The sequence below is a fragment of the Engystomops pustulosus genome, chromosome 5 (assembly GCF_040894005.1).
Source record: "Engystomops pustulosus chromosome 5, aEngPut4.maternal, whole genome shotgun sequence".
Classification (NCBI taxonomy): Eukaryota; Metazoa; Chordata; class Amphibia; order Anura; family Leptodactylidae; genus Engystomops; species Engystomops pustulosus.
The window spans coordinates 1,802,070-1,824,179 of NC_092415.1; the positions used below are offsets into that span (position 1 = coordinate 1,802,070).

General features: G+C 44.3%; 1 protein-coding gene across 2 annotated transcripts; it reads right to left on the bottom strand.

Moving 5' to 3' along the window:
• Positions 1-6,414: 6,414 nt before the first annotated feature.
• LOC140133914 (uncharacterized) lies at positions 6,415-21,495 on the bottom strand. 2 transcript variants are annotated; one of them, XR_011855961.1, is made up of 3 exons: positions 11,107-11,161; positions 6,965-7,044; positions 6,415-6,777 (listed from the first exon to the last, which is right to left on the bottom strand). XR_011855961.1 is itself a non-coding variant. In XM_072154604.1 (3 exons), the coding sequence occupies exons 1-3, from the start codon at positions 21,456-21,458 to the stop codon at positions 6,673-6,675; spliced, it is 1,122 nt and encodes a 373-aa protein (XP_072010705.1). In that variant the 5' UTR covers positions 21,459-21,495; the 3' UTR covers positions 6,415-6,672. The 2 variants fall into 2 exon arrangements, 1 of the variants encoding a protein (XP_072010705.1); XM_072154604.1 differs by lacking the exon at positions 11,107-11,161 and adding an exon at positions 20,522-21,495.
• Between the last annotated feature and the right edge of the window lie 615 nt (positions 21,496-22,110).

Genomic DNA, 22,110 nt, shown 5'->3' on the forward strand with positions numbered 1-22,110 from the left:
TAAAGAAAAGTAAGGAAAATCAAAGGTGCACAAAGCCTTGTTACTGACCGACCTTGTCTACTGCTCTGACCCCTCCCTGCCTCATCCCTCGCCCTGCACACCCGCTTTAGCTGGAACAACACGGAGGTCATGGGTGCGTCTGCTCAGGATGCAGCCCGGGACTAATGAAGACCCGGGGTACAAAATGTGTTGGGGGTTTCCGTTATTCTGGTATCTCAGGGTCTCTGAAAACTTCCTGAAATCCAGTCCATCAAAATCTGCCAAAGAATATCTCAGTCTCCGTCCTGTGCCCGGACATGTGGGGGGTCTGACTAATTCCTGGAGGAATTTTGTCTTTTTATTCTGTGTAAATTTATTCAAATTAAATTATTGAAAAAATTCCAAAATGACTTTCCATATTATTTTAATTTCCATCAAGTATTTATAGGGTTAACGAATTTCCTACGGGACGTTTTGAATAGTTTGAGAGATTAAGTTTAAAAATTGTGGGGGTGGGGGGGATTCTATTAATAGACTATAAAACCCCTATAAAAATAAATTGGTCCCTAAAATCAAACATTGAGATGTGATAAATGGAAGTTTAAGGCTCCTTCTACACTGGCGTTTTTCACGCGTGAGTTCTGCGCGTGCATTTGACGCGCAGAACTTGCATTGCACTCTGTCCCATTGTATTCAATGGGTCTTTCTTCATTTGCGTTGTTTTGCACGCGCGTGCTTGCGTTCGTTTGCACGCGCGTCAAAATCGCAGCATGCTCTATTTTTGCGAGTCACGCGCAATTTTCACGCCCCATTCAAGTCTATGTAGATGCATCAAGAACGCATTGCACTCGCAATCATTACAAGTGCAATGCGAGTGCAATGCGTTTTAAACGTAAGGGTTGCTAGGTGACCAGAATAACAGTATTTCCCCTGCTCGCGAACGATCATTTAATTTAAAAAACACAATGAAGAACAGTGAAGAATAGAATAAAAACAGTGAACACAGGATCATTTAAGATAAAAACACAGTGCAGAACACAGTGCAGAATAGATTACAGATGTTCGGCACATCTGCTTACTTGTCGGGAGATACGCGCGGAGCGGTGCGAACAAAATAGCATGTGAAGAACAATATATATGTGTGTAAAGAACACATTGCAGATGTTTCCATACCTCTGCAATGTCTTCTTCACACATATATATTGTTCTTCACATGCTATTTTGTTCGCACCGTTCCGCGCGTATCTCCCGACAAGTAAGCAGATGTGCCGAACATCTGTAATCTATTCTTCACTGTGTTCTTCACTGTGTTTTTCTCTTAAATGATCCTGTGGTCACTGTTTTCACTGTGTTCACTGGTTTTATTCTATTCTTCAATGTTCTTCACATCTGCTAACTTGTCGGGAGATAATATACGCGCGCGGAACAGTGAAGAATAGATCGCAGATGTTTGCAACTTATCAGAAGACATTATTTTTCAATTAAATAAAACATTTTATTCCCGAACCTTGGTCCCTTTGAAAAAGTCCCATTGACTTAAAAAAAACGCGCGTGAAAAACGCACCGAAAACGCAAAAAAACGCGAACAAAAATGAAACAAAAACGCAGCAAAAACGTCAGTTTTTCACGCATTGCACCCTGACGTGAAACGCAACGCTAGTGTGCAAGAGGCCTAAGGCTCATTCGGCTTGTAAGACTTTGGCTGTTTGAAAAGAATATTTAGAATTTTCACAAGTTTTTACTAAATTCCACCCTTTTTCTTAAATGGATGGACCAAAAACCTAAAGAGCCCAAAAAACGAATCACAAAGCCCCGGGGGAAAGTGTTCCAGACTTTTTACCGGATAAGGTGACGCATCGGTTGTGGATGTAACGTGTTACATTGTCTCGACGTTGCAATGTCAGAACATGGACTCACCGTGGATGAGCAGGATCCAGGCGATGAGCGCACGGTGCGCCATGGTGTTGGGTGCAGCTCCGTGTCCGTTCTGCGTTGCGCTTCAGAGACATCAGGTGCTGATTGTGACAGGGAGTGGAGGAAAGTGTCTCACGCCTCATCGATAACAATAGGAGCGGAAAACCTGAAAAGCAGGAACTAAAAATAAATTGACAAAGAAATTTATCTATGAAGTCGTAACTTGGAGTGAAATGTCGTCACAGCCCAAGACCGAAGAAGCTAAATGTCGCGGCTTAGATACACAAGCACCGCATCCTCATCCCTACATCTTACTATCTGTAGCCACCGGAGGAAAACTCCATGGACCCGGAATAAGCGGCTTCTCCAACGACTTGTCATCCGCTAAAGGTGTTTGAGTTTATGAGATGAGATTAGAGGTGAAGGTGGGTGAGTGGTCACTCAAGTTGTGCAGGACCGGATGTAGAGAGCGGCGAGAGAGGGGTCACGGGGCGTCCTGTACCTGTGAGCGGCCAATTCACACCTGATCCAACTGTGGATATAACTAGTAAGATTCTTCATCCGTCATCTCTATTGTGATGGGTTGTATCTGGCATCCGACTAAGTATCCGACCTTCTCCAGGCATCGGGTCCGTCCTCAGCTCTAGGTGCAGTCACACATTGAGGCACATTTACTGACCCGGTCCTGCCGCGATCTGTCCGACGAGGATTCGGGCTCTGCCGGGATTCACTAAGGTTGTGCGCCTGATATCCAGCAGGTGTTGCTGCGCCGAGGTCTGCCGGAGTTCACCTTCTTCTTCCCGGTGCATGTAAGTGCTGATCTTGCAACAAATATTCTTTTTTAAATTCTGCGGTTTTTCTGAATCCGTCGGGTTGTCCGACAGCTCCGCCCCCGATTTCCCCAATCCGTTCTTGTGCGCCATAATCCCGGGGCAATTCAGGGGAAATCAGAAATCGTCGGGAAACCTAACGAAAGTGCGCGATTCGGACCCTTAGTAAATGAGCCCCATTGTATTCACATCTTGTACTTGCTGAGATTTTACTATAAGAAAAACTGCTCATTACTTAAAGGAAATCTCCATCACAATCCACCCTGATAAACCAGGGACATGACTCATAGATCCAGGACTGCGGGACTGCGGGATCTTCTACTAAATCTATAAACCTTCTCACATCCGTAAAAAAAAAGGAAACGTAAAACAAATGATGGAAATAGAAAGAAGACAAAAGGCGAAAGGTTTCTACAAAATTTTTTGTCTAAAAAGAAGAATATTTGAAACTTTGATAATCATATTTTTTCCTAAATTGTTAAATTTTTACCCTCCAAAAAACTGATTGTCAAAATTCTACTAATAACATAAACTACAATGGGGGTCATTTACTAAGGGCCTGAATCGCGTTTTCCCGACGTGTTACCCGAATATTTCCGTATTTCCGATTTGCGCCGATTTTCCCTGTATTGCCCCGGGATTATGGCGCACGCGATTGGATTGTGGCGCATCGGCGCTGGCATGCACGCGACGGAAATCGGGGCCGTGGCCGAACGAAAGCCCGACGGATTTGAAAAAACCGCCGCATTTAAAAAAAAAAAAGGGTCGCGGGACTCGCGCTTACCTGCACCAGGTATAGGCTCGTGCATTCCGGCGGACCTCGGGGGACTTCAGCGCAGAAGCGACATCTGGTGGACGTCGGAGGAACTGCCTTAGTGAATCCCGGCAGAACCCGAATCCACCGCAGAGAACGCGCCGCTGGATCGCGAATGGACCGGGTAAGTAAATCTGCCCCATTGTCTCCCGAAAAAAAGTAATCTACTTCACTGTAGTGTTGAAAAGTTCTGACCACAGGAAGAGACAGCGGTCAGAGCTGAGCCTTGTGTAATCTGTGGTCATTGATGTAATAGAACCCTGTGTTGTATCTTTTATTTTAAATAAGTAGTAACAAGACTGTGATACATGAGTTTATATTCCACAATTATAACTTCTCCAAGTGCTCTGGGGCCAAGTCCTCACACTGCTGTGCTCTGTGCTCTCTGCAGCCAGTGTTATGTATTGTCACTGGAGAGATGTGTAATCAGACCTCACACTGCTGTGCTCTGTGCTCTCTGCAGCCAGTGTTATGTACTGTCCCTGGAGAGATGTGTAATCAGACCTCACACTGCTGTGCTCTGTGTTCTGTGCAGCCAGTGTTATGTATTGTCCCTGGAGAGGTGTGTAATCAGACCTCACACTGCTGTGCTCTGTGCTCTCTGCAGCCAGTGTTATGTATTGTGCCTGGAGAGATGTGTAATCATACCTCACACTGCTGTGCTCTGTGCTCTCTGTATCCAGTGTTATGTATTGTCCCTGGAGAGATGTGTAATCAGACCTCACACTGCTGTACTCTGTGCTCTCTGCAGTCAGTGTTATGTATTGTGCCTGGAGAGATGTGTAATCATACCTCACACTGCTGTGCTCTGTGCTCTCTGCAGCCAGTGTTATGTATTGTCCCTGGAGAGATGTGTAATCAGACCTCACACTGCTGTGCTCTGTGCTCTCTGCAGCCAGTGTTATGTATTGTCCCTGGAGAGGTGTGTAATCAGACCTCACACTGCTGTACTCTGTGCTCTCTGTAGTCAGTGTTATGTACTGTCACTGGAGAGATATGTAATCAGACCTCACACTGCTGTGCTCTGTGCTCTCTGCAGCCAGTGTTATGTATTGTCCCTGGAGAGATGTGTAATCAGACCTGACACTGCTGTGCTCTGTGCTCTCTGCAGCCAGTGTTATGTATTGTCCCTGGAGAGATGTGTAATCAGACCTCACACTGCTGTGCTCTGTACTCTCTGCAGCCAGTGTTATGTATTGTCCCTGGAGAGATGTGTAATCAGACCTCACACTGCTGTGCTTTTTGCTCTCTGCAGCCACTGTTATGTATTGTCCCTGGAGAAATGTGTAATCAGACCTCACACTGTTGTGCTCTGTGCTCTCTGCAGTCAGTGTTATGTATTGTCCCTGGAGAGACGTGTAATCAGACCTCACACTGCTGTGCTCTGTGCTCTCTGCAGCCAGTGTTATGTATTGTCCCTGGAGAGATGTGTAATCAGACCTCACACTGCTGTGCTCTGTGCTCTCTGCAGCCAGTGTTATGTATTGTCCCTGGAGAGATGTGTAATCAGACCTCACACTGCTGTGCTCTGTGCTCTCTGCAGCCAGTGTTATGTATTGTCCCTGGAGAGATGTGTAATCAGACCTGACACTGCTGTGCTCTGTGCTCTCTGCAGCCAGTGTTATGTATTGTCCCTGGAGAGATGTGTAATCATACCTCACACTGCTGTGCTCTGTGCTCTCTGCAGCCAGTGTTATGTATTGTCCCTGGAGAGATGTGTAATCAGACCTCACACTGCTGTGTTCTGTGCTCTCTGCAGCCAGTGTTATGTATTGTCCCTGGAGAGATGTGTAATCAGACCTCACACTGCTGTGCTCTGTGCTCTCTGCAGCCAGTGTTATGTATTGTCCCTGGAGAGACGTGTAATCAGACCTCACACTGCTGTGCTCTGTGCTCTCTGCAGCCAGTGTTATGTATTGTCCCTGGAGAGATGTGTAATCAGACCTCACACTGCTGTGCTCTGTGCTCTCTGCAGCCAGTGTTATGTATTGTCCCTGGAGAGATGTGTAATCAGACCTCACACTGCTGTGCTCTGTGCTCTCTGCAGCCAGTGTTATGTATTGTCCCTGGAGAGATGTGTAATCAGACCTCACACTGCTGTGCTCTGTGCTCTCTGCAGCCAGTGTTATGTACTGTCCCTGGAGAGATGTGTAATCAGACCTCACACTGCTGTGCTCTGTGCTCTCTGCAGCCAGTGTTATGTATTGTCCCTGGAGAGATGTGTAATCAGACCTCACACTGCTGAGCTCTGTGCTCTCTGTAGCCAGTGTTATGTATTGTCCCTGGAGAGATGTGTAATCAGACCTCACACTGCTGTGCTCTGTGCTCTCTGCAGCCAGTGTTATGTACTGTCCCTGGAGAGATGTGTAATCAGACCTCACACTGCTGTGCTCTGTGCTCTCTGCAGCCAGTGTTATGTACTGTCCCTGGAGAGATGAGTAATCAGACCTCACACTGCTGTGCTCTGTGCTCTCTGCAGCCAGTGTTATGTATTGTCCCTGGAGAGATGTGTAATCAGACCTCACACTGCTGTGCTCTGTGCTCTCTGCAGCCAGTGTTATGTACTGTCCCTGGAGAGATGTGTAATCAGCCCTCACACTGCTGTGCTCTGTGCTCTCTGCAGCCAGTGTTATGTATTGTCCCTGGAGAGATGTGTAATCAGCCCTCACACTGCTGTGCTCTGTGCTCTCTGCAGCCAGTGTTATGTATTGTCAGACTTTTGTGTATGTTGTGAGTAGCAGCAGGACTATGATTATATTCCAGGATTGTAGCAGTGTGTGTGGGGGGGGGGAGGTCACCTCCCTGCAGGTGCACATAGAGGTAGGTCGGTGCCCGTCCTTAGTGTCAGTTCAGTTCATGACAAAACTTCATATGACATTCGAGTGTAACATTCTATATTTTTATTGACTTTTAGAGCGTCACCTCCCCCGGGGTGTCCGGGATTGGGTGGCACCAGCTGTAGTGCCGGGCCCCTGATCATGACGCTGGGGCCCCGGCAGGTGTTGTGGTCCGGTACCACTGGTGATCCATGGGGCGCCTGAGGGTCGCACATACCCGACCACCAGAGGGCAGCGCCCCCTCAGTCCTGGATATTACTGGGGGGTCCAAACCAGTGACTACATCCTACACAGAGATCTACAGCGCAAGGTCCGTGCGGGGGTCACAGGGCAGGAAGATCTTCTGAGCCCAGGACAAGGTCACATGATCAGCCGAAATATCGTGAGCGAGAAGGAGGCAAATCTGAGGGAGAAAGACAAGACATGAGGGACCTACACAGGTAAGGAGTCCAACCTGTGGTGATACCGCCACCCGGTGCTCAGCACTGATACTGCACCTTCTATCAACCTTCACCGACCTTATAACCCCTCACCAGAGGATGGAGCTGCAGAAGGGGAGAAATCATAATACCCAAGACATTCATTATTACCTGATGTAACACTTCACGCATTGCAACAACAACGTTTACTGTGGGAGACGTCTCCAATGTTACCCGGAACATAACAGTACCTGCAGGAATATAATCATAGTGATTATACTATATATACTGTAATACTGCCCCCTATGTACAGGAATATAACTACTATAATACTGCCCCCTATGTACAGGAATATAACTACTATAATACTGCCCCTATGTACAGGAATATAACTACTATAATACTGCCCCCTATGTACAGGGATATAACTACTATAATACTGCCCCCTATGTACAGGAATATAACTACTATAATACTGTCCCCTATGTACAGGAATATAACTACTATAATACTGCCCCCTATGTACAAGAATATAATTACTATAATACTGCCCCCTATGTACAGGAATATAACTACTATAATACTGCCCCCTATGTACAGGATATAACTACTATAATACTGACCCCTATGTACAGGAATATAACTACTATAATACTGCCCCTATGTACAAGAATATAACTACTATAATACTGCCCCCTATGTACAGGAATATAACTACTATAATACTGCCCCCTATGTACAGAAATATAACTACTATAATACTGCCCCCTATGTACAAGAATATAACTACTATAATACTGCCCCCTATGTACAAGAATATAACTACTATAATACTGCCCCCTATGTACAGGAATATAACTACTATAATACTGCCCCCTATGTACAGGAATATAACTACTATAATACTACCCCTATGTACAGGGATATAACTACTATAATACTGCCCCCTATGTACAGGGATATAACTACTATAATACTGCCCCCTATGTACAGGAATATAACTACTATAATACTGCCCCCTATGTACAGGGATATAACTACTATAATACTGCTCCCTATGTACAGGAATATAACTACTATAATACTGCCCTCTATGTACAAGAATATAACTACTATAATACTGCCCCCTATGTACAGGAATATAACTACTATAATACTGCCCCCTATGTACAGGAATATAACTACTATAATACTGCCCCCTATGTACAAGAATATAACTACTATAATACTGCCCCCTATGTACAGGAATATAACTACTATAATACTGCCCCCTATGTACAAGAATATAACTACTATAATACTGCCCCCTATGTACAGGAATATAACTACTATAATACCGCCCCCTATGTACAAGAATATAACTACTATAATACCGCCCCCTATGTACAGGAATATAACTACTATAATACCGCCCCCTATGTACAAGAATATAACTACTATAATACTGCCCCCTATGTACAAGAATATAACTACTATAATACTGCCCCTGTGTACAGGAATATAACTACTATAATACTGCCCCCTATGTACAGGGATATAACTAGTATAATACTGCCCCCTATGTACAAGAATATAACTACTATAATACTGCCCCCTATGTACAGGAATATAACTACTGTATTACTACCCTATGTACAAGAATATAACTACTATAATACTGCCCCCTATGAACAGGAATATAACTACTATAATACTGCCCCCTATGTACAGGAATATAACTACTATAATACTGCCCCTATGTACAAGAATATAACTACTATAATACTGCCCCCTATGAACAAGAATATAACTACTATAATACTGCCCCCTATGTACAAGAATATAACTACTATAATACTGCTCCCTATGTACAGGAATATAACTACTATAATACTGCCCCCTATGTACAGGAATATAACTACAATAATACTGCCCCCTATGTACAGGAATATAACTACTATAATACTGCCCCCTATGTACAGGAATATAACTACTATAATACTGCCCCCTATGTACAGGAATATAACTACTATAATACTGCCCCCTATGTACAAGAATATAACTACTATAATACTGCCCCCTATGTACAGGAAAATAACTACTATAATACTGCCCCTATGTACAGGAATATAACTACTATAATACTGCCCCCTATGTACAGGAATATAACTACTATAATACTGCCCCCTATGTACAGGAATATAACTACTATAATACTGCCCCCTATGTACAGGAATATAACTACTATAATACTGCCCCCCATGTACAGGAATATAAATACTATAATACTGCCCCCTGTGTACAGGAATATAACTACTATAATACTGCCCCCTATGTACAGGAATATAACTGCTATAATACTGCCCCTCATGTACAGGAATATAACTACTATAATACTGCCCCCTATGTACAGGAATATAACTACTATAATACTGCCCCCCATGTACAGGAATATAACTACTATAATACTGCCCCCTATGTACAAGAATATAACTACTATAATACTGCCCCCTATGTACAAGAATATAACTACTATAATACTGCCCCTATGTACAGGGATATAACTACTATAATACTGCCCCTATGTACAGGGATATAACTACTATAATACTGCCCCCTATGTACAGGAATATAACTACTATAATACTGCCCCCTATGTACAGGAATATAACTACTATAATACTGCCCCCTATATACAGCAATATAACTACTATAATACTGCTCCCTATGTACAAGAATATAACTACTATAATACTGCCCCCTATGTACAGGAATATAACTACTATAATACTGCCCCCTATGTACAGGAATATAACTACTATAATACTGCCCCCTATGTACAAGAATATAACTACTATAATACTGCCCCCTATGTACAGGAATATAACTACTATAATACTGTCCCCTATGTACAGGAATATGACTATTATAATACTGCCCCCTATGTACAGGAATATAACTACTATAATACTGCCCCCTATGTACAAGAATATAACTACTATAATACTGCCCCCTATGTACAGGAATATAACTACTATAATACTGCCCTCTATGTACAAGAATATAACTATTATAATACTGTCCCCTATGTACAGGAATATAACTACTATAATACTGCCCCCTATGTACAAGAATACAACTACTATAATACTGCCCTCTATGTACAAGAATATAACTACTATAATACTGTCCCCTATGTACAGGAATATAACTACTATAATACTGCCCTCTATGTACAAGAATATAATTATTATAATACTGCCCTCTATGTACAAGAATATAACTACTATAATACTGCCCCCTATGTACAGGAATATAACTACTATAATACTGCCCTCTATGTACAAGAATATAACTATTATAATACTGTCCCCTATGTACAGGAATATAACTACTATAATACTGCCCCCTATGTACAGGAATATAACTACTATAATACTGCCCCCCATGTACAGGAATATAACCACTATAATACTGCCCCCTATGTACAGGAATATAACTACTATAATACTGCCCCCTATGTACAGGAATATAACTGCTATAATACTGCCCCTCATGTACAGGAATATAACTACTATAATACTGCCCCCTATGTACAGGGATATAACTACTATAATACTGCCCCCTATGTACAGGGATATAACTACTATAATACTGCCCCCTATGTACAGGAATATAACTGCTATAATACTGCCCCCTATGTACAGGAATATAACTGCTATAATACTGCCCCTCATGTACAGGAATATAACTACTATAATACTGCCCCCCTATGTACAGGGATATAACTACTATAATACTGCCCCCTATGTACAGGGATATAACTACTATAATACTGCCCCCTATGTACAGGAATATAACTACTATATTACTGCTCCCTATGTACAGGAATATAACTACTATAATACTGCCCCCTATGTACAGGAATATAACTACTATAATACTGCCCCCTTGCTGTGAGGACGTGTATGAGCTGAGCTCCTGAGTCTCTGCATGTCTGGAGCTAGCCCAGGGCGGGGCCACCCTGGGTGGGGAGATTCCCCAAGCAAGGCCCAGGCTTCCAGGCCTACACCGGGAGTGAACTCCCAAAAACCTTCTAGGGATGCAAATCCCAAAGTAACCAGTAAAGATTGTGGACAGATTGCAGACAATGCGGTTGTGGTGAGAAAGAATGACAAAGTGGAAGTAACTGAAGCAGCAATGAAAGCAGCAAGTTCTATGAGCAGCCAGCGTGGAGCAGCACAGGTGATGCAGCAGAGTGAGAGACAAGCAGCAGGTGCACAGCCCCCCACTCCTGCACCCAGACAGAGGAGAACGTCCCTGGAGAGACAGACCCTGCAAGAAAATCTGCAGCAGAGGGATGTGGTGTCCAGCATGGCCGCTACAGGCCGCACCAGGTCAGCAGTAAAGCCGCAGACTGTTACTACAAGTGCTGCTAAGTGTGAACAGGCCCCTGCCAGTGCAAGCTACAAGCCTGGGAAGGAGACAGGTGCACCAAAACCATCTGGAGCTGCACCCCGACCAGCACAGCAGGGGAAGGAGTCCGCACGGGCACCGGAGCTGCAGTTGGCGGAGGAGATACCGACCCTGGTAAGGAGGATGGGGGAGCTGACTAACCATAAGAAAATGCTGCAGATGCAGATAGACTGTATGTACTCTCTTAGAACTGCGCACCCTGAGAGCAGCACCCTGTATAACTCCAAGCTGCAGGGACTAAGCATAGAGCTGGCACAGGTGGTCAGGGATATGGACTGTGTACTGGAGAGGATGGGACCCCTGGCCGAGTCTTACAGGAACCAGGAGCGCTTCTCCCAGCAGAGGCAGAGCTGTGACTCTGGGCCCCGGGCCCCTACAGCACAAGCTGGACCTGTCCCCCCAGATGTACCCCAACGTGTGACACAGATTCTCAGGCCTGCGAGCTTCTCATTCCAGAAGGGTCAGACACCAGATCAGCCGCAGAGCTCTGCAGCAGTCCCAGAGCAGGAGCATGGACCTGTAGTACCACAAGTCCCAGCAGTGTCTGTGCATCAGCAGGATGGTGAACTTTCATCTATGGGTCAGGGTGATGCGGTGACCCAGGAGAACTCTAGCATGCTTGAGACTGGGGACAATGTAGGACATTCTGCTGTACCTGCGGGGTTGGGGGATGGAGGGGACCCTCAGTCTATCTGGGAGGTACAGCCACCGGAGGATAACATAGAGGTGGATGGGGGGCAGGGGGTGGCGCAGAATGATGCTTGTGACTTCCCCCCTTTAACATCGAGCCCCCTTGTAAAGTCAGGTCTCTCTAGATCAGATCCTCCCCCCAATACCCGTAGTGAGCCCCGTCTGGAACCTCCTAAAAACGCCTGGAGCCGCGGCGCTCCCTCCTTCACCTCCGGCGCACACTACTCCGGGCAGGCGTTCAAAAGGAGGAATGTGGTGCGCTTTAAGAACAGAGGCGCAAAGGAAGATCTCCCAGATAGGTTTGTGGTGCGGGATCTCCTGTGTCACCAGATGGGGTTCTCACCAGATGATATCCTGGCAGTCATCAACCTTCCAGACAGACAGGGCTATGATGTCAGCTTTAAGCTTATGTCAAGTCTGGATAGGTTCTGGGACAAACTCCCCCGGTTCAGGGACACTGATGGTTGGAGCAAGTTTGTGTTCGTCCCCATATCCAGGCCAGGTACCGTGGTGGTTAATATAATATTTTGGAACGAGTCAGTTCCCCCTCAGGATATTCTGGTGTGGCTCAGGCGCCATTGTGATCTGCTGTCTGACCTCACTAAGAATAGAGATAGTGACGGTATCTGGACTGGAGGGTGGAAGGTTCTAGTAAAGTTGAGGCAGTTTAACAACATCACCCTGAAGCGTCTGCTTCTATCCCGGACAACCACGAAAGTGCTTCAGGTGTGGTAGGATCGGTCACGTGGCCAAAGTATGTACAGTAGTAAAATGCAACTTGTGCGGGGAGGTCGGCCATCTCAGCGCCACCTGTGAAATGGTCAGATGCAACCTCTGCGGAGAGATGGGCCACCCGCACAAGGATTGCCCAGAGGCCTGGCATAACATCGCCAGGGATTTTTCTGATGATGAAATGGTGCAGGAGGCAGACGCCTTAGAGGAGGAGGCCCTGGTGTCGGGGCAAATTCTGACCAGGCGGGAGGTACAGGGGTCAGGTGATGCAGAACCCCAGCAGTCAGACAGCGCTCAGGGGAGTGTGGAGGTTGTAACCCACGAACAGCCTCAGGCAGCCACCTCTGTAACATCTACTGAATATGAGGAGGTGAAAAAGAATAAAAGGAAGAAAAAAGACAAATCCTCCCGTAAGCCTGAGGAGTACAGTGCGGAGCCTAAGACCAGGAGGAAGTCCAGTGGTGATAACGGGGTCATGGTCCTCTCCAACAGGTTTGATGCTCTGTCAGAGTCGGATGGGGATTATGAGAGAGAGTTACAGCGCATTGATAATGAGTGTGAGGTGGACACCGGGGATCCTCCAACTAAGAAGAAGCCCCCTCCTGTAGATACCGGGGAAGAGTCAGACATGGAGACTGGTGGAAGACAGGAGGACTTTGACTCTGACTCATGATGATGGGGGTCGCTGCTCTGCTCTTTATCATTGTAATGGCTGGGTTCTCTCTAAAAGTTGCTTCCAGCAACGTCAACAGCATTAAAGTAAGAAGGACCAGACACGCTGTATATGACCACCTGAGATATCTGGACGCCGATGTCATCTTCCTGCAGGAGACCCGTCTGACCACCTTAGGGCATCTCCGTGAGGCTGAGCGTGAGTGGCGGTCTGGTCCTTCTTACTGGTCACTGGCTGTGGAGCCGTACGCCGGGGTCGCCATACTGTTTAACACCACAGACGTGATGGTGCACAGGCTAACGGAGGTCGCTATGGGGAGGTGCCTGGTGCTAGAGGTGACCATCCATGGTAGGCGGCTCCGGCTGATCAACATCTATGGCCCACAGACAGTGACAGAGAGAATCCAGCTGTTCAATGAGGTAAAACAATATCTATTTACCTCAATCCCTGTAGTATTGGCGGGCGACTTTAATGTTACCATGACATCAGGTGACAGGTCCTCGGGCAGAGCAGTGGTCAGAGACTCCAAAGTCCTAAAGAGCATCATATCACAGGCCCATCTACGTGATGTATTTACCTTGGATGGGAGGAAGCCTCGGTACACCTACTCCTGTGCTGACAGACACAGCAGGATCGATATGGCATTTGTGAGTCCCTCAGAGAATGTAAGTGGTATAAGCGAGAAGGTTGTTCCATATTCTGACCATCTTATCTTATTGTTTCACCTAGGAGCCACTAACCGCTCGGACATTGGTCGGGGGTTATGGAGGCTCAATTCTAGCATCCTGGATGATGCCTATGTCCAGAATTGTGTCCACTCCCTTTTTCAGGACCAGCTCCAGAGACAGGACTTCTATGACAACATATCTGACTGGTGGGAGAACGTCAAGGAGGAGATTCGGTCCCTCTTAAAGAGACTGTCAGTGAAGAAGGGTAAGAGTAAGTACAGCCAGTATCTCAAGCTGCGGAAAGAATTGGAGTCACTGTATTCGGCGGGAGGGGGGGACAAACAAAAGATTGACCGACTGAAGTCTGAAATAAAACAGTATCAGTACAGCCGCTACACGTCCCTGGTAATCGAGAGAGATTACGGAAAACTGGGTGTTCCTGATCCGTATGAAAATTGCCGGGAACGTGTGGCCAAGAAATCGATCACAGGTCTCACTGACTCCCAGGGAGTTTTGCAGGAATCTCGGGAGGGTATCCTGGGGGTGGTGAGATCCTACTATGCTGAGTTATTTCAGAAGAAGGTTTTGGATAAAGAGAAAATGGCCCAATTCTTGGAGGCAACTCCAGGCCCTGACACTAGAGATTTGGACTTTTCTCATTTGACAGCAGGAATAACAGAGGAGGAGGTTAAAGAGGCCATTGATAAGTTAAATCTGAAGAAGGCACCAGGTCCTGATGGTATTACAGCAGAATTCTATAAGAAGTTCAGAGACCTCTTAGCCCCGATCCTTGTGGATGTTATTACCAATTGTCTAGAAAATCACCTGATGCCTCCATCCATGAGAGTGTCCTCCCTTATTCTGCTGTCCAAAGGTAAGGAGCCTAGTGACATCAAGAACTGGAGGCCGATCGCCCTCTTGAATGTCGACAGGAAAATTCTGGCAAAAATTCTGTTTTCTAGGTTAGTCTGTTTGTCCCCGGCACTGTTGGCAGGCTCTCAGTACGGCACAGTAAGAGGGCGGAACATCTCTGGAGCAGTCCTCTCGATAAGGGAGATGTTTGAGAGATGTAAAGCTCTGAGGTGTGGGAGATATGTTGTAGGTCTGGACCAGGCTAAAGCCTTTGACAGGGTTGATCATGATTATCTATGGGCCACTTTGTCAAAGTACGGTATTCCGGGACAATTTATAGATTGGCTGAGAACTTTGTATAGAGAGGCGAAGAGCTTTCCTCTGATCAATGGTTGGCAGGGGGACACTTTTGAAGTAGAGGCGGGGGTGCGACAGGGCTGCCCCCTGAGTCCACTGCTGTATAAGTTTGCCATAGACTTGTTTCTGCGATCACTGCAGCGGTGTGATTTTCGGGGGGTGCCGGTCCCCCATTGCTTGCCTTTGAAGGTAGTCGCCTACGCGGATGATGTGACACTGGTGATATCTGAACCTCATGAGGTGGAGATGTTATCTGCAGCCATCAGAAGTTACTCAGAGGCCTCCGGGTCTCTGGTTAACCTTGAGAAGAGCTTTCTGGACATTGGATACTGCTCCTGGCTTTGATCTGCCACAGTTCGCCAAGGCCTCCACCCATATTAAGATCCTTGGGGTTAAATTTGGGAGGGAAGACAATGCCAAACTAAATTGGGAGGAGAAGTTGGATACCGGAAATGTAAAGGTTCAGCGATGGAAGAACTGGAGGCTGACCTATAGAGAAAGGGTTACTCTGCTGAAGACTTACCTGGTCCCTGTCTTCCTCTACGTCTCTGTTGTCTTTCCTTTGCCAGAATCTTTCTCCGCTAGGCTCTTTAGCCTGTTCTTCCAGCTTTTATGGGGGAATAGGATGAACCCAATAAAAAGAGGGATCACCTACCTGCAGAGGAGAGAGGGTGGGCTGGATATGTTAAATCCAAGGGTTTTCTTTGACTCCATGTTTCTGAAAGTAAATTTTGGTTGCCTGGACTCAAATAATGGTCTCCTGTGGGTAAGTAGTGTCAGGGACTGGATATTGCCTTTTGCAGAGTCCTGGGTGCGAGGCGGCAGTCTCAAGAGGGGCCGATGGACTCCTGGCTTCCTCCCCCAGTATCTGGAGTATGGTCTCAGGTGTTTGAAAAAGTGGAGAATAGATAAGACCTATCTGGAGAGTAGGACCAGGAAGGAGCTGTACACTAATATCTGTAGGACCTTCTATACTGTTCAGCCAGCTCTGAGGGACTGCACAACGGCCACCCTGCAGGAAAGCCTGAGGTTCCTCAATAGTCCTAGGCTCCCTGCAAAGCTCTTTGATATCGCCTGGTTATCCCTACATGGGAGGCTCTTTGTCAGGGGCAATTTAAAATTCCTGAGCGTCTCTGACCGTATGTGCCCCTTAGGATGCCCCCAAGAGGAGACCATGGAGCATTTTACCACCGAGTGCCCGGGAGGGAGGCAGATATGGCAGGAGGTGTCCCGCAGACTCAAAATATCAAGACTGCAGTCTCTGACCTACCCAGAGATCATCTATGGGGTGACACCACAGGTAGCCGGCATAGACCGAGGGACCATGTACCTGATCATCACCACAATTAAATACTATCACTGGCACACCAGGACCAGAGTGTCTGCACACAGCGAGTCCTTCCAGCCCATGACCGCAGTAACCCAAATACTATCAGAGCTGAGGTGGATACGATCCATAGAGGTTAGAAAAACTGGTAATAATGTTACGTTATGGAGGAACATATGTCTGGGGTAATTCATCAAGTAATTATATTAATTTCCACTTTTTTCTTTTTTCTTTTTACCAGTAATGGACTTTTTGAGTTAAGATTATTATGAATTTATTATTTTCTGATCAGTATGATATTTGTTAATTAACTGTTTGTTCATTCTGATGAGAATGTATTGTAATATTTTCTGTTTGTTTATACTAATAAAAATTGCCCCCTATGTACAGGAATATAACTACTATAATACTGTCCCTATGTACAAGGATATAACTACTATAATACTGCCCCCTATGTACAGGAATATAACTGCTATAATACTGCCCTCTATGTACAAGAATATAACTACTATAATACTGCCCCTGTGTACAAGAATATAACTACTATAATACTGCCCCCTATGTACAAGAATATAACTACTATAATACTGCCCCCTATGTACAGGAATATAACTGCTATAATACTGCCCTCTATGTACAAGAATATAACTACTATAATACTGCCCCCTATGTACAAGAATATAACTACTATAATACTGCCCCCTATGTACAAGAATATAACTACTGTAATACTGCCCCTCATGTACAGGAATATAACTACTATAATACTGCCCCCTATGTACAGGGATATAACTACTATAATACTGCCCCCTATGTACAGGGATATAACTACTATAATACTGCCCCCTATGTACAGGGATATAACTACTATAATACTGCCCCCTATGTACAGGGATATAACTACTATAATACTGCCCCCTATGTACAGGGATATAACTACTATAATACTGCCCCCTATGTACAGGGATATAACTACTATAATACTGCCCCCTATGTACAGGAATATAACTACTATAATACTGCCCCCTATGTACAGGAATATAACTACTATAATACTGCCCCCTATGTACAGGAATATAACTACTATAATACTGTCCCCTATGTACAGGAATATAACTACTATAATACTGCCCCCTATGTACAAGAATATAACTACTATAATACTGCTCCCTATGTACAGGAATATAACTACTATAATACTGCCCCCTATGTACAAGAATATAACTACTATAATACTGCCCCCTTTGTACAGGAATATAACTACTATAATACTGCCCCCTATGTACAGGGATATAACTACAATAATACTGCCCCCTATGTACAAGAATATAACTACTATAATACTGCCCCCTATGTACAGGAATATAACTACTATAATACTGCCCCCTATGTACAAGAATATAACTACTATAATACTGCCCCCTATGTACAGGAATATAACTACTATAATACTGCCCCTATGTACAGGAATATAACTACTATAATACTGCTCCCTATGTACAAGAATATAACTACTATAATACTGCCCCCTATGTACAGGAATATAACTACTATAATACTGCCCCCTATGTACAAGAATATAACTACTATAATACTGCCCCCTATGTACAGGAATATAACTACTATAATACTGCCCCCTATGTACAAGAATATAACTACTATAATACTGCCCTCTATGTACAGGAATATAACTACTATAATACTGCCTCCTATGTACAAGAATTTAACTACTATAATACTGCCCCCTATGTACAAGAATATAACTACTATAATACTGCCCTCTATGTACAGGAATATAACTACTATAATACTGCCCCCTATGTACAGGAATATAACTACTATAATACTGCCCCCTATGTACAGGGATATAACTACTATAATACTGCCCCCTATGTACAGGAATATAACTACTATAATACTGCCCCCTATGTACAGGAATATAACTACTATAATACTGCCCCCTATGTACAGGAATATAACTACTATAATACTGCCCCCTATGTACAGGAATATAACTACTATAATACTGCCCCCTATGTACAAGAATATAACTACTATAATACTGCCCCCTATGTACAGGAATATAACTACTATAATACTGTCCCCTATGTACAAGAATATAACTACTATAATACTGCCCTCTATGTACAGGAATATAACTACTATAATACTGCCCCCTATGTACAGGGATATAACTACTATAATACTGCCCCCTATGTACAGGGATATAACTACTATAATACTGCCCCCTATATACAGGAATATAACTACTATAATACTGCCCACTATGTACAAGAATATAACTACTATAATACTGCCCCCTATGTACAAGAATATAACTACTATAATATTGCCCACTATGTACAAGAATATAACTACTATAATACTGCCCCCTATGTACTGGAATATAACTACTATAATACTGTCCCCTATGTACTGGAATATAATTACTATAATACTGCCCTCTATGTACTGGAATATAACTACTATAATACTGTCCCCTATGTACAAGAATATAACTACTATAATACTGCCCCCTATGTACAAGAATATAACTACTATAATACTGCCCCCTATGTACAAGGATATAACTACTATAATACTGCCCCCTATGTACAAGAATATAACTACTATAATACTGCCCCTATGTACAGGAATATAACTACTATAATACTGCCCCCTATGTACAGGAATATAACTACTATAATACTGCCCCCTATGTACAGGAATATAACTACTATAATACTGCCCCCTATGTACAGGAATATAACTACTATAATACTGCCCCCTATGTACAGGAATATAACTACTATAATACTGCCTCCTATGTACAAGAATTTAACTACTATAATACTGCCCCCTATGTACAAGAATATAACTACTATAATACTGCCCTCTATGTACAGGAATATAACTACTATAATACTGCCCCCTATGTACAGGAATATAACTACTATTAAACTGCCCCCTATGTACAGGGATATAACTACTATAATACTGCCCCCTATGTACAAGAATATAACTACTATAATACTGCCCCCTATGTACAGGAATATAACTACTATAATACTGTCCCCTATGTACAAGAATATAACTACTATAATACTGCCCTCTATGTACAGGAATATAACTACTATAATACTGTCCCCTATGTACAAGAATATAACTACTATAATACTGCCCTCTATGTACAGGAATATAACTACTATAATACTGCCCCCTATGTACAGGGATATAACTACTATAATACTGCCCCCTATGTACAGGGATATAACTACTATAATACTGCCCCCTATGTACAGGGATATAACTACTATAATACTGCCCCCTATATACAGGAATATAACTACTATAATACTGCCCACTATGTACAAGAATATAACTACTATAATACTGCCCCCTATGTACAAGAATATAACTACTATAATATTGCCCACTATGTACAAGAATATAACTACTATAATACTGCCCCCTATGTACAAGAATATAACTACTATAATACTGCCCCCTATGTACAAGAATATAACTACTATAATACTGCCCCTATGTACAAGAATATAACTACTATAATACTGCCCCCTATGTACAAGAATATAACTACTATAATACTGTCCCTATGTACAGGAATATAACTCCTATAATACTGCTCCCTATGTACAGGAATATAACTACTATAATACTGCCCCCTATGTACAGGAATATAACTACTATAATACTGCCCCTATGTACAGGAATATAACTACTATAATACTACCCCCTATGTACAGGAATATAACTACTATAATACTGCCCCCTATGTACAAGAATATAACCACTATTATACTGCCCCCTATGTACAGGAATATAACTACTATAATACTGCCCCCTATGTACAAGAATATAACCACTATTATACTGCCCCCTATGTACAGGAATATAACTACTATAATACTGCCCCTGTGTGCACATAGGTTCGCTGGTGTAATGTCTCTTACCTCTGGAGATAATTTCTGGAGTTAGTGAAGGGGTAGAAGACTCTATGGTCTTTGTTTCTTCCGATGAAGTTTCCTCCATTATACTGGTTACATTACATAATATTGATGAAAAGTTGACACTCAATGCATCCGCTGATGACACAGGACTTGTCATGGTAGAAGGAGGTCTCTCAGGAGTAGACATTGATGATGATGATGATGATTTGGTGCCTGTCATAGTATAAGGGGGTGACCCAGGTGAAGACATATGGTGATATGATACGGTTCCTGTCATGGTAGATGGTGGTGGCACAGGTGTAGATGTTGGTGATATGGAGCCTGTCATGGTAGACGGTGGTGGCACAGGTGTAGATGTTGGTGATATGTTGCCTGTCATGGTAGAAGGTGGTGGCACAGGTGTAGATGTTGGTGATACGGTGCCTGTCATGGTAGATGGTGGTGGCACAGGTGTAGATGTTGGTGATATGTTGCCTGTCATGGTAGATGGTGGTGGCACAGGTGTAGATGTTGGTGATATGGAGCCTGTCATGGTAGATGGTGGTGGCACAGGTGTAGATGTTGGTGATATGGAGCCTGTCATGGTAGACGGTGGTGGCACAGGTGTAGATGTTGGTGATATGTTGCCTGTCATGGTAGAAGGTGGTGGCACAGGTGTAGATGTTGGTGATATGTTGCCTGTCATGGTAGAAGGTGGTGGCACAGGTGTAGATGTTGGTGATATGGAGCCTGTCATGGTAGAAGGTGGTGGCACAGGTGTAGATGTTGGTGATATGTTGCCTGTCATGGTAGAAGGTGGTGGCACAGGTGTAGATGTTGGTGATATGGAGCCTGTCATGGTAGAAGGTGGTGGCACAGGTGTAGATGTTGGTGATAGTGAGCCTGTCATGGTAGAAGGTGGTGGCACAGGTGTAGATGTTGGTGATATGGAGCCTGTCATGGTAGATGGTGGTGGCACAGGTGTAGATGTTGGTGATATGGAGCCTGTCATGGTAGATGGTGGTGGCACAGGTGTAGATGTTGGTGATATGAAGCCTGTCATGGTAGAAGGTGGTGGCACAGGTGTAGATGTTGGTGATATGGAGCCTGTCATGGTAGAAGGTGGTGGCACAGGTGTAGATGTTGGTGATATGGAGCCTGTCATGGTAGAAGGTGGTGGCACAGGTGTAGATGTTGGTGATATGTTGCCTGTCATGGTAGAAGGTGGTGGCACAGGTGTAGATGTTGGTGATATGTTCCCTGTCATGGTAGAAGGTGGTGGCACAGGTGTAGATGTTGGTGATATGAAGCCTGTCATGGTAGAAGGTGGTGGCACAGGTGTAGATGTTGGTGATATGGAGCCTGTCATGGTAGAAGGTGGTGGCACAGGTGTAGATGTTGGTGATATGTTGACTGTTTTGGTAGAAGGTGGTGAAGTAGTTGTGTAGATTGATGATATGGTCGTGTTTGTAGGTGGTGGTGGTTTGTAGGTTGATATTGCCATGGTTGATGGTGATGGTGTAGTTGTCTTAGTTGATGATACGGTAGAAAGCAGTGGAGTGGTCGCACCAGCTGGTGACTTGGTGGTTACCATTACAAAAGGCAGTGATGCA

Coding starts and splice junctions, on each gene's coding strand:
- LOC140133914 (XM_072154604.1), bottom strand. CDS start 21,458: ATGACAGGCTCCATATCACCAACATCTACACCTGTGCCACCACCTTCT. Junction 7,045..20,521: donor TCCAGAAATTATCTCCAGAG/GTAAGAGACATT, acceptor ATATTCCTGCAG/GTACTGTTATGTTCCGGGTA. Junction 6,778..6,964: donor TGCGTGAAGTGTTACATCAG/GTAATAATGAAT, acceptor TTTCTCCCTCAG/ATTTGCCTCCTTCTCGCTCA.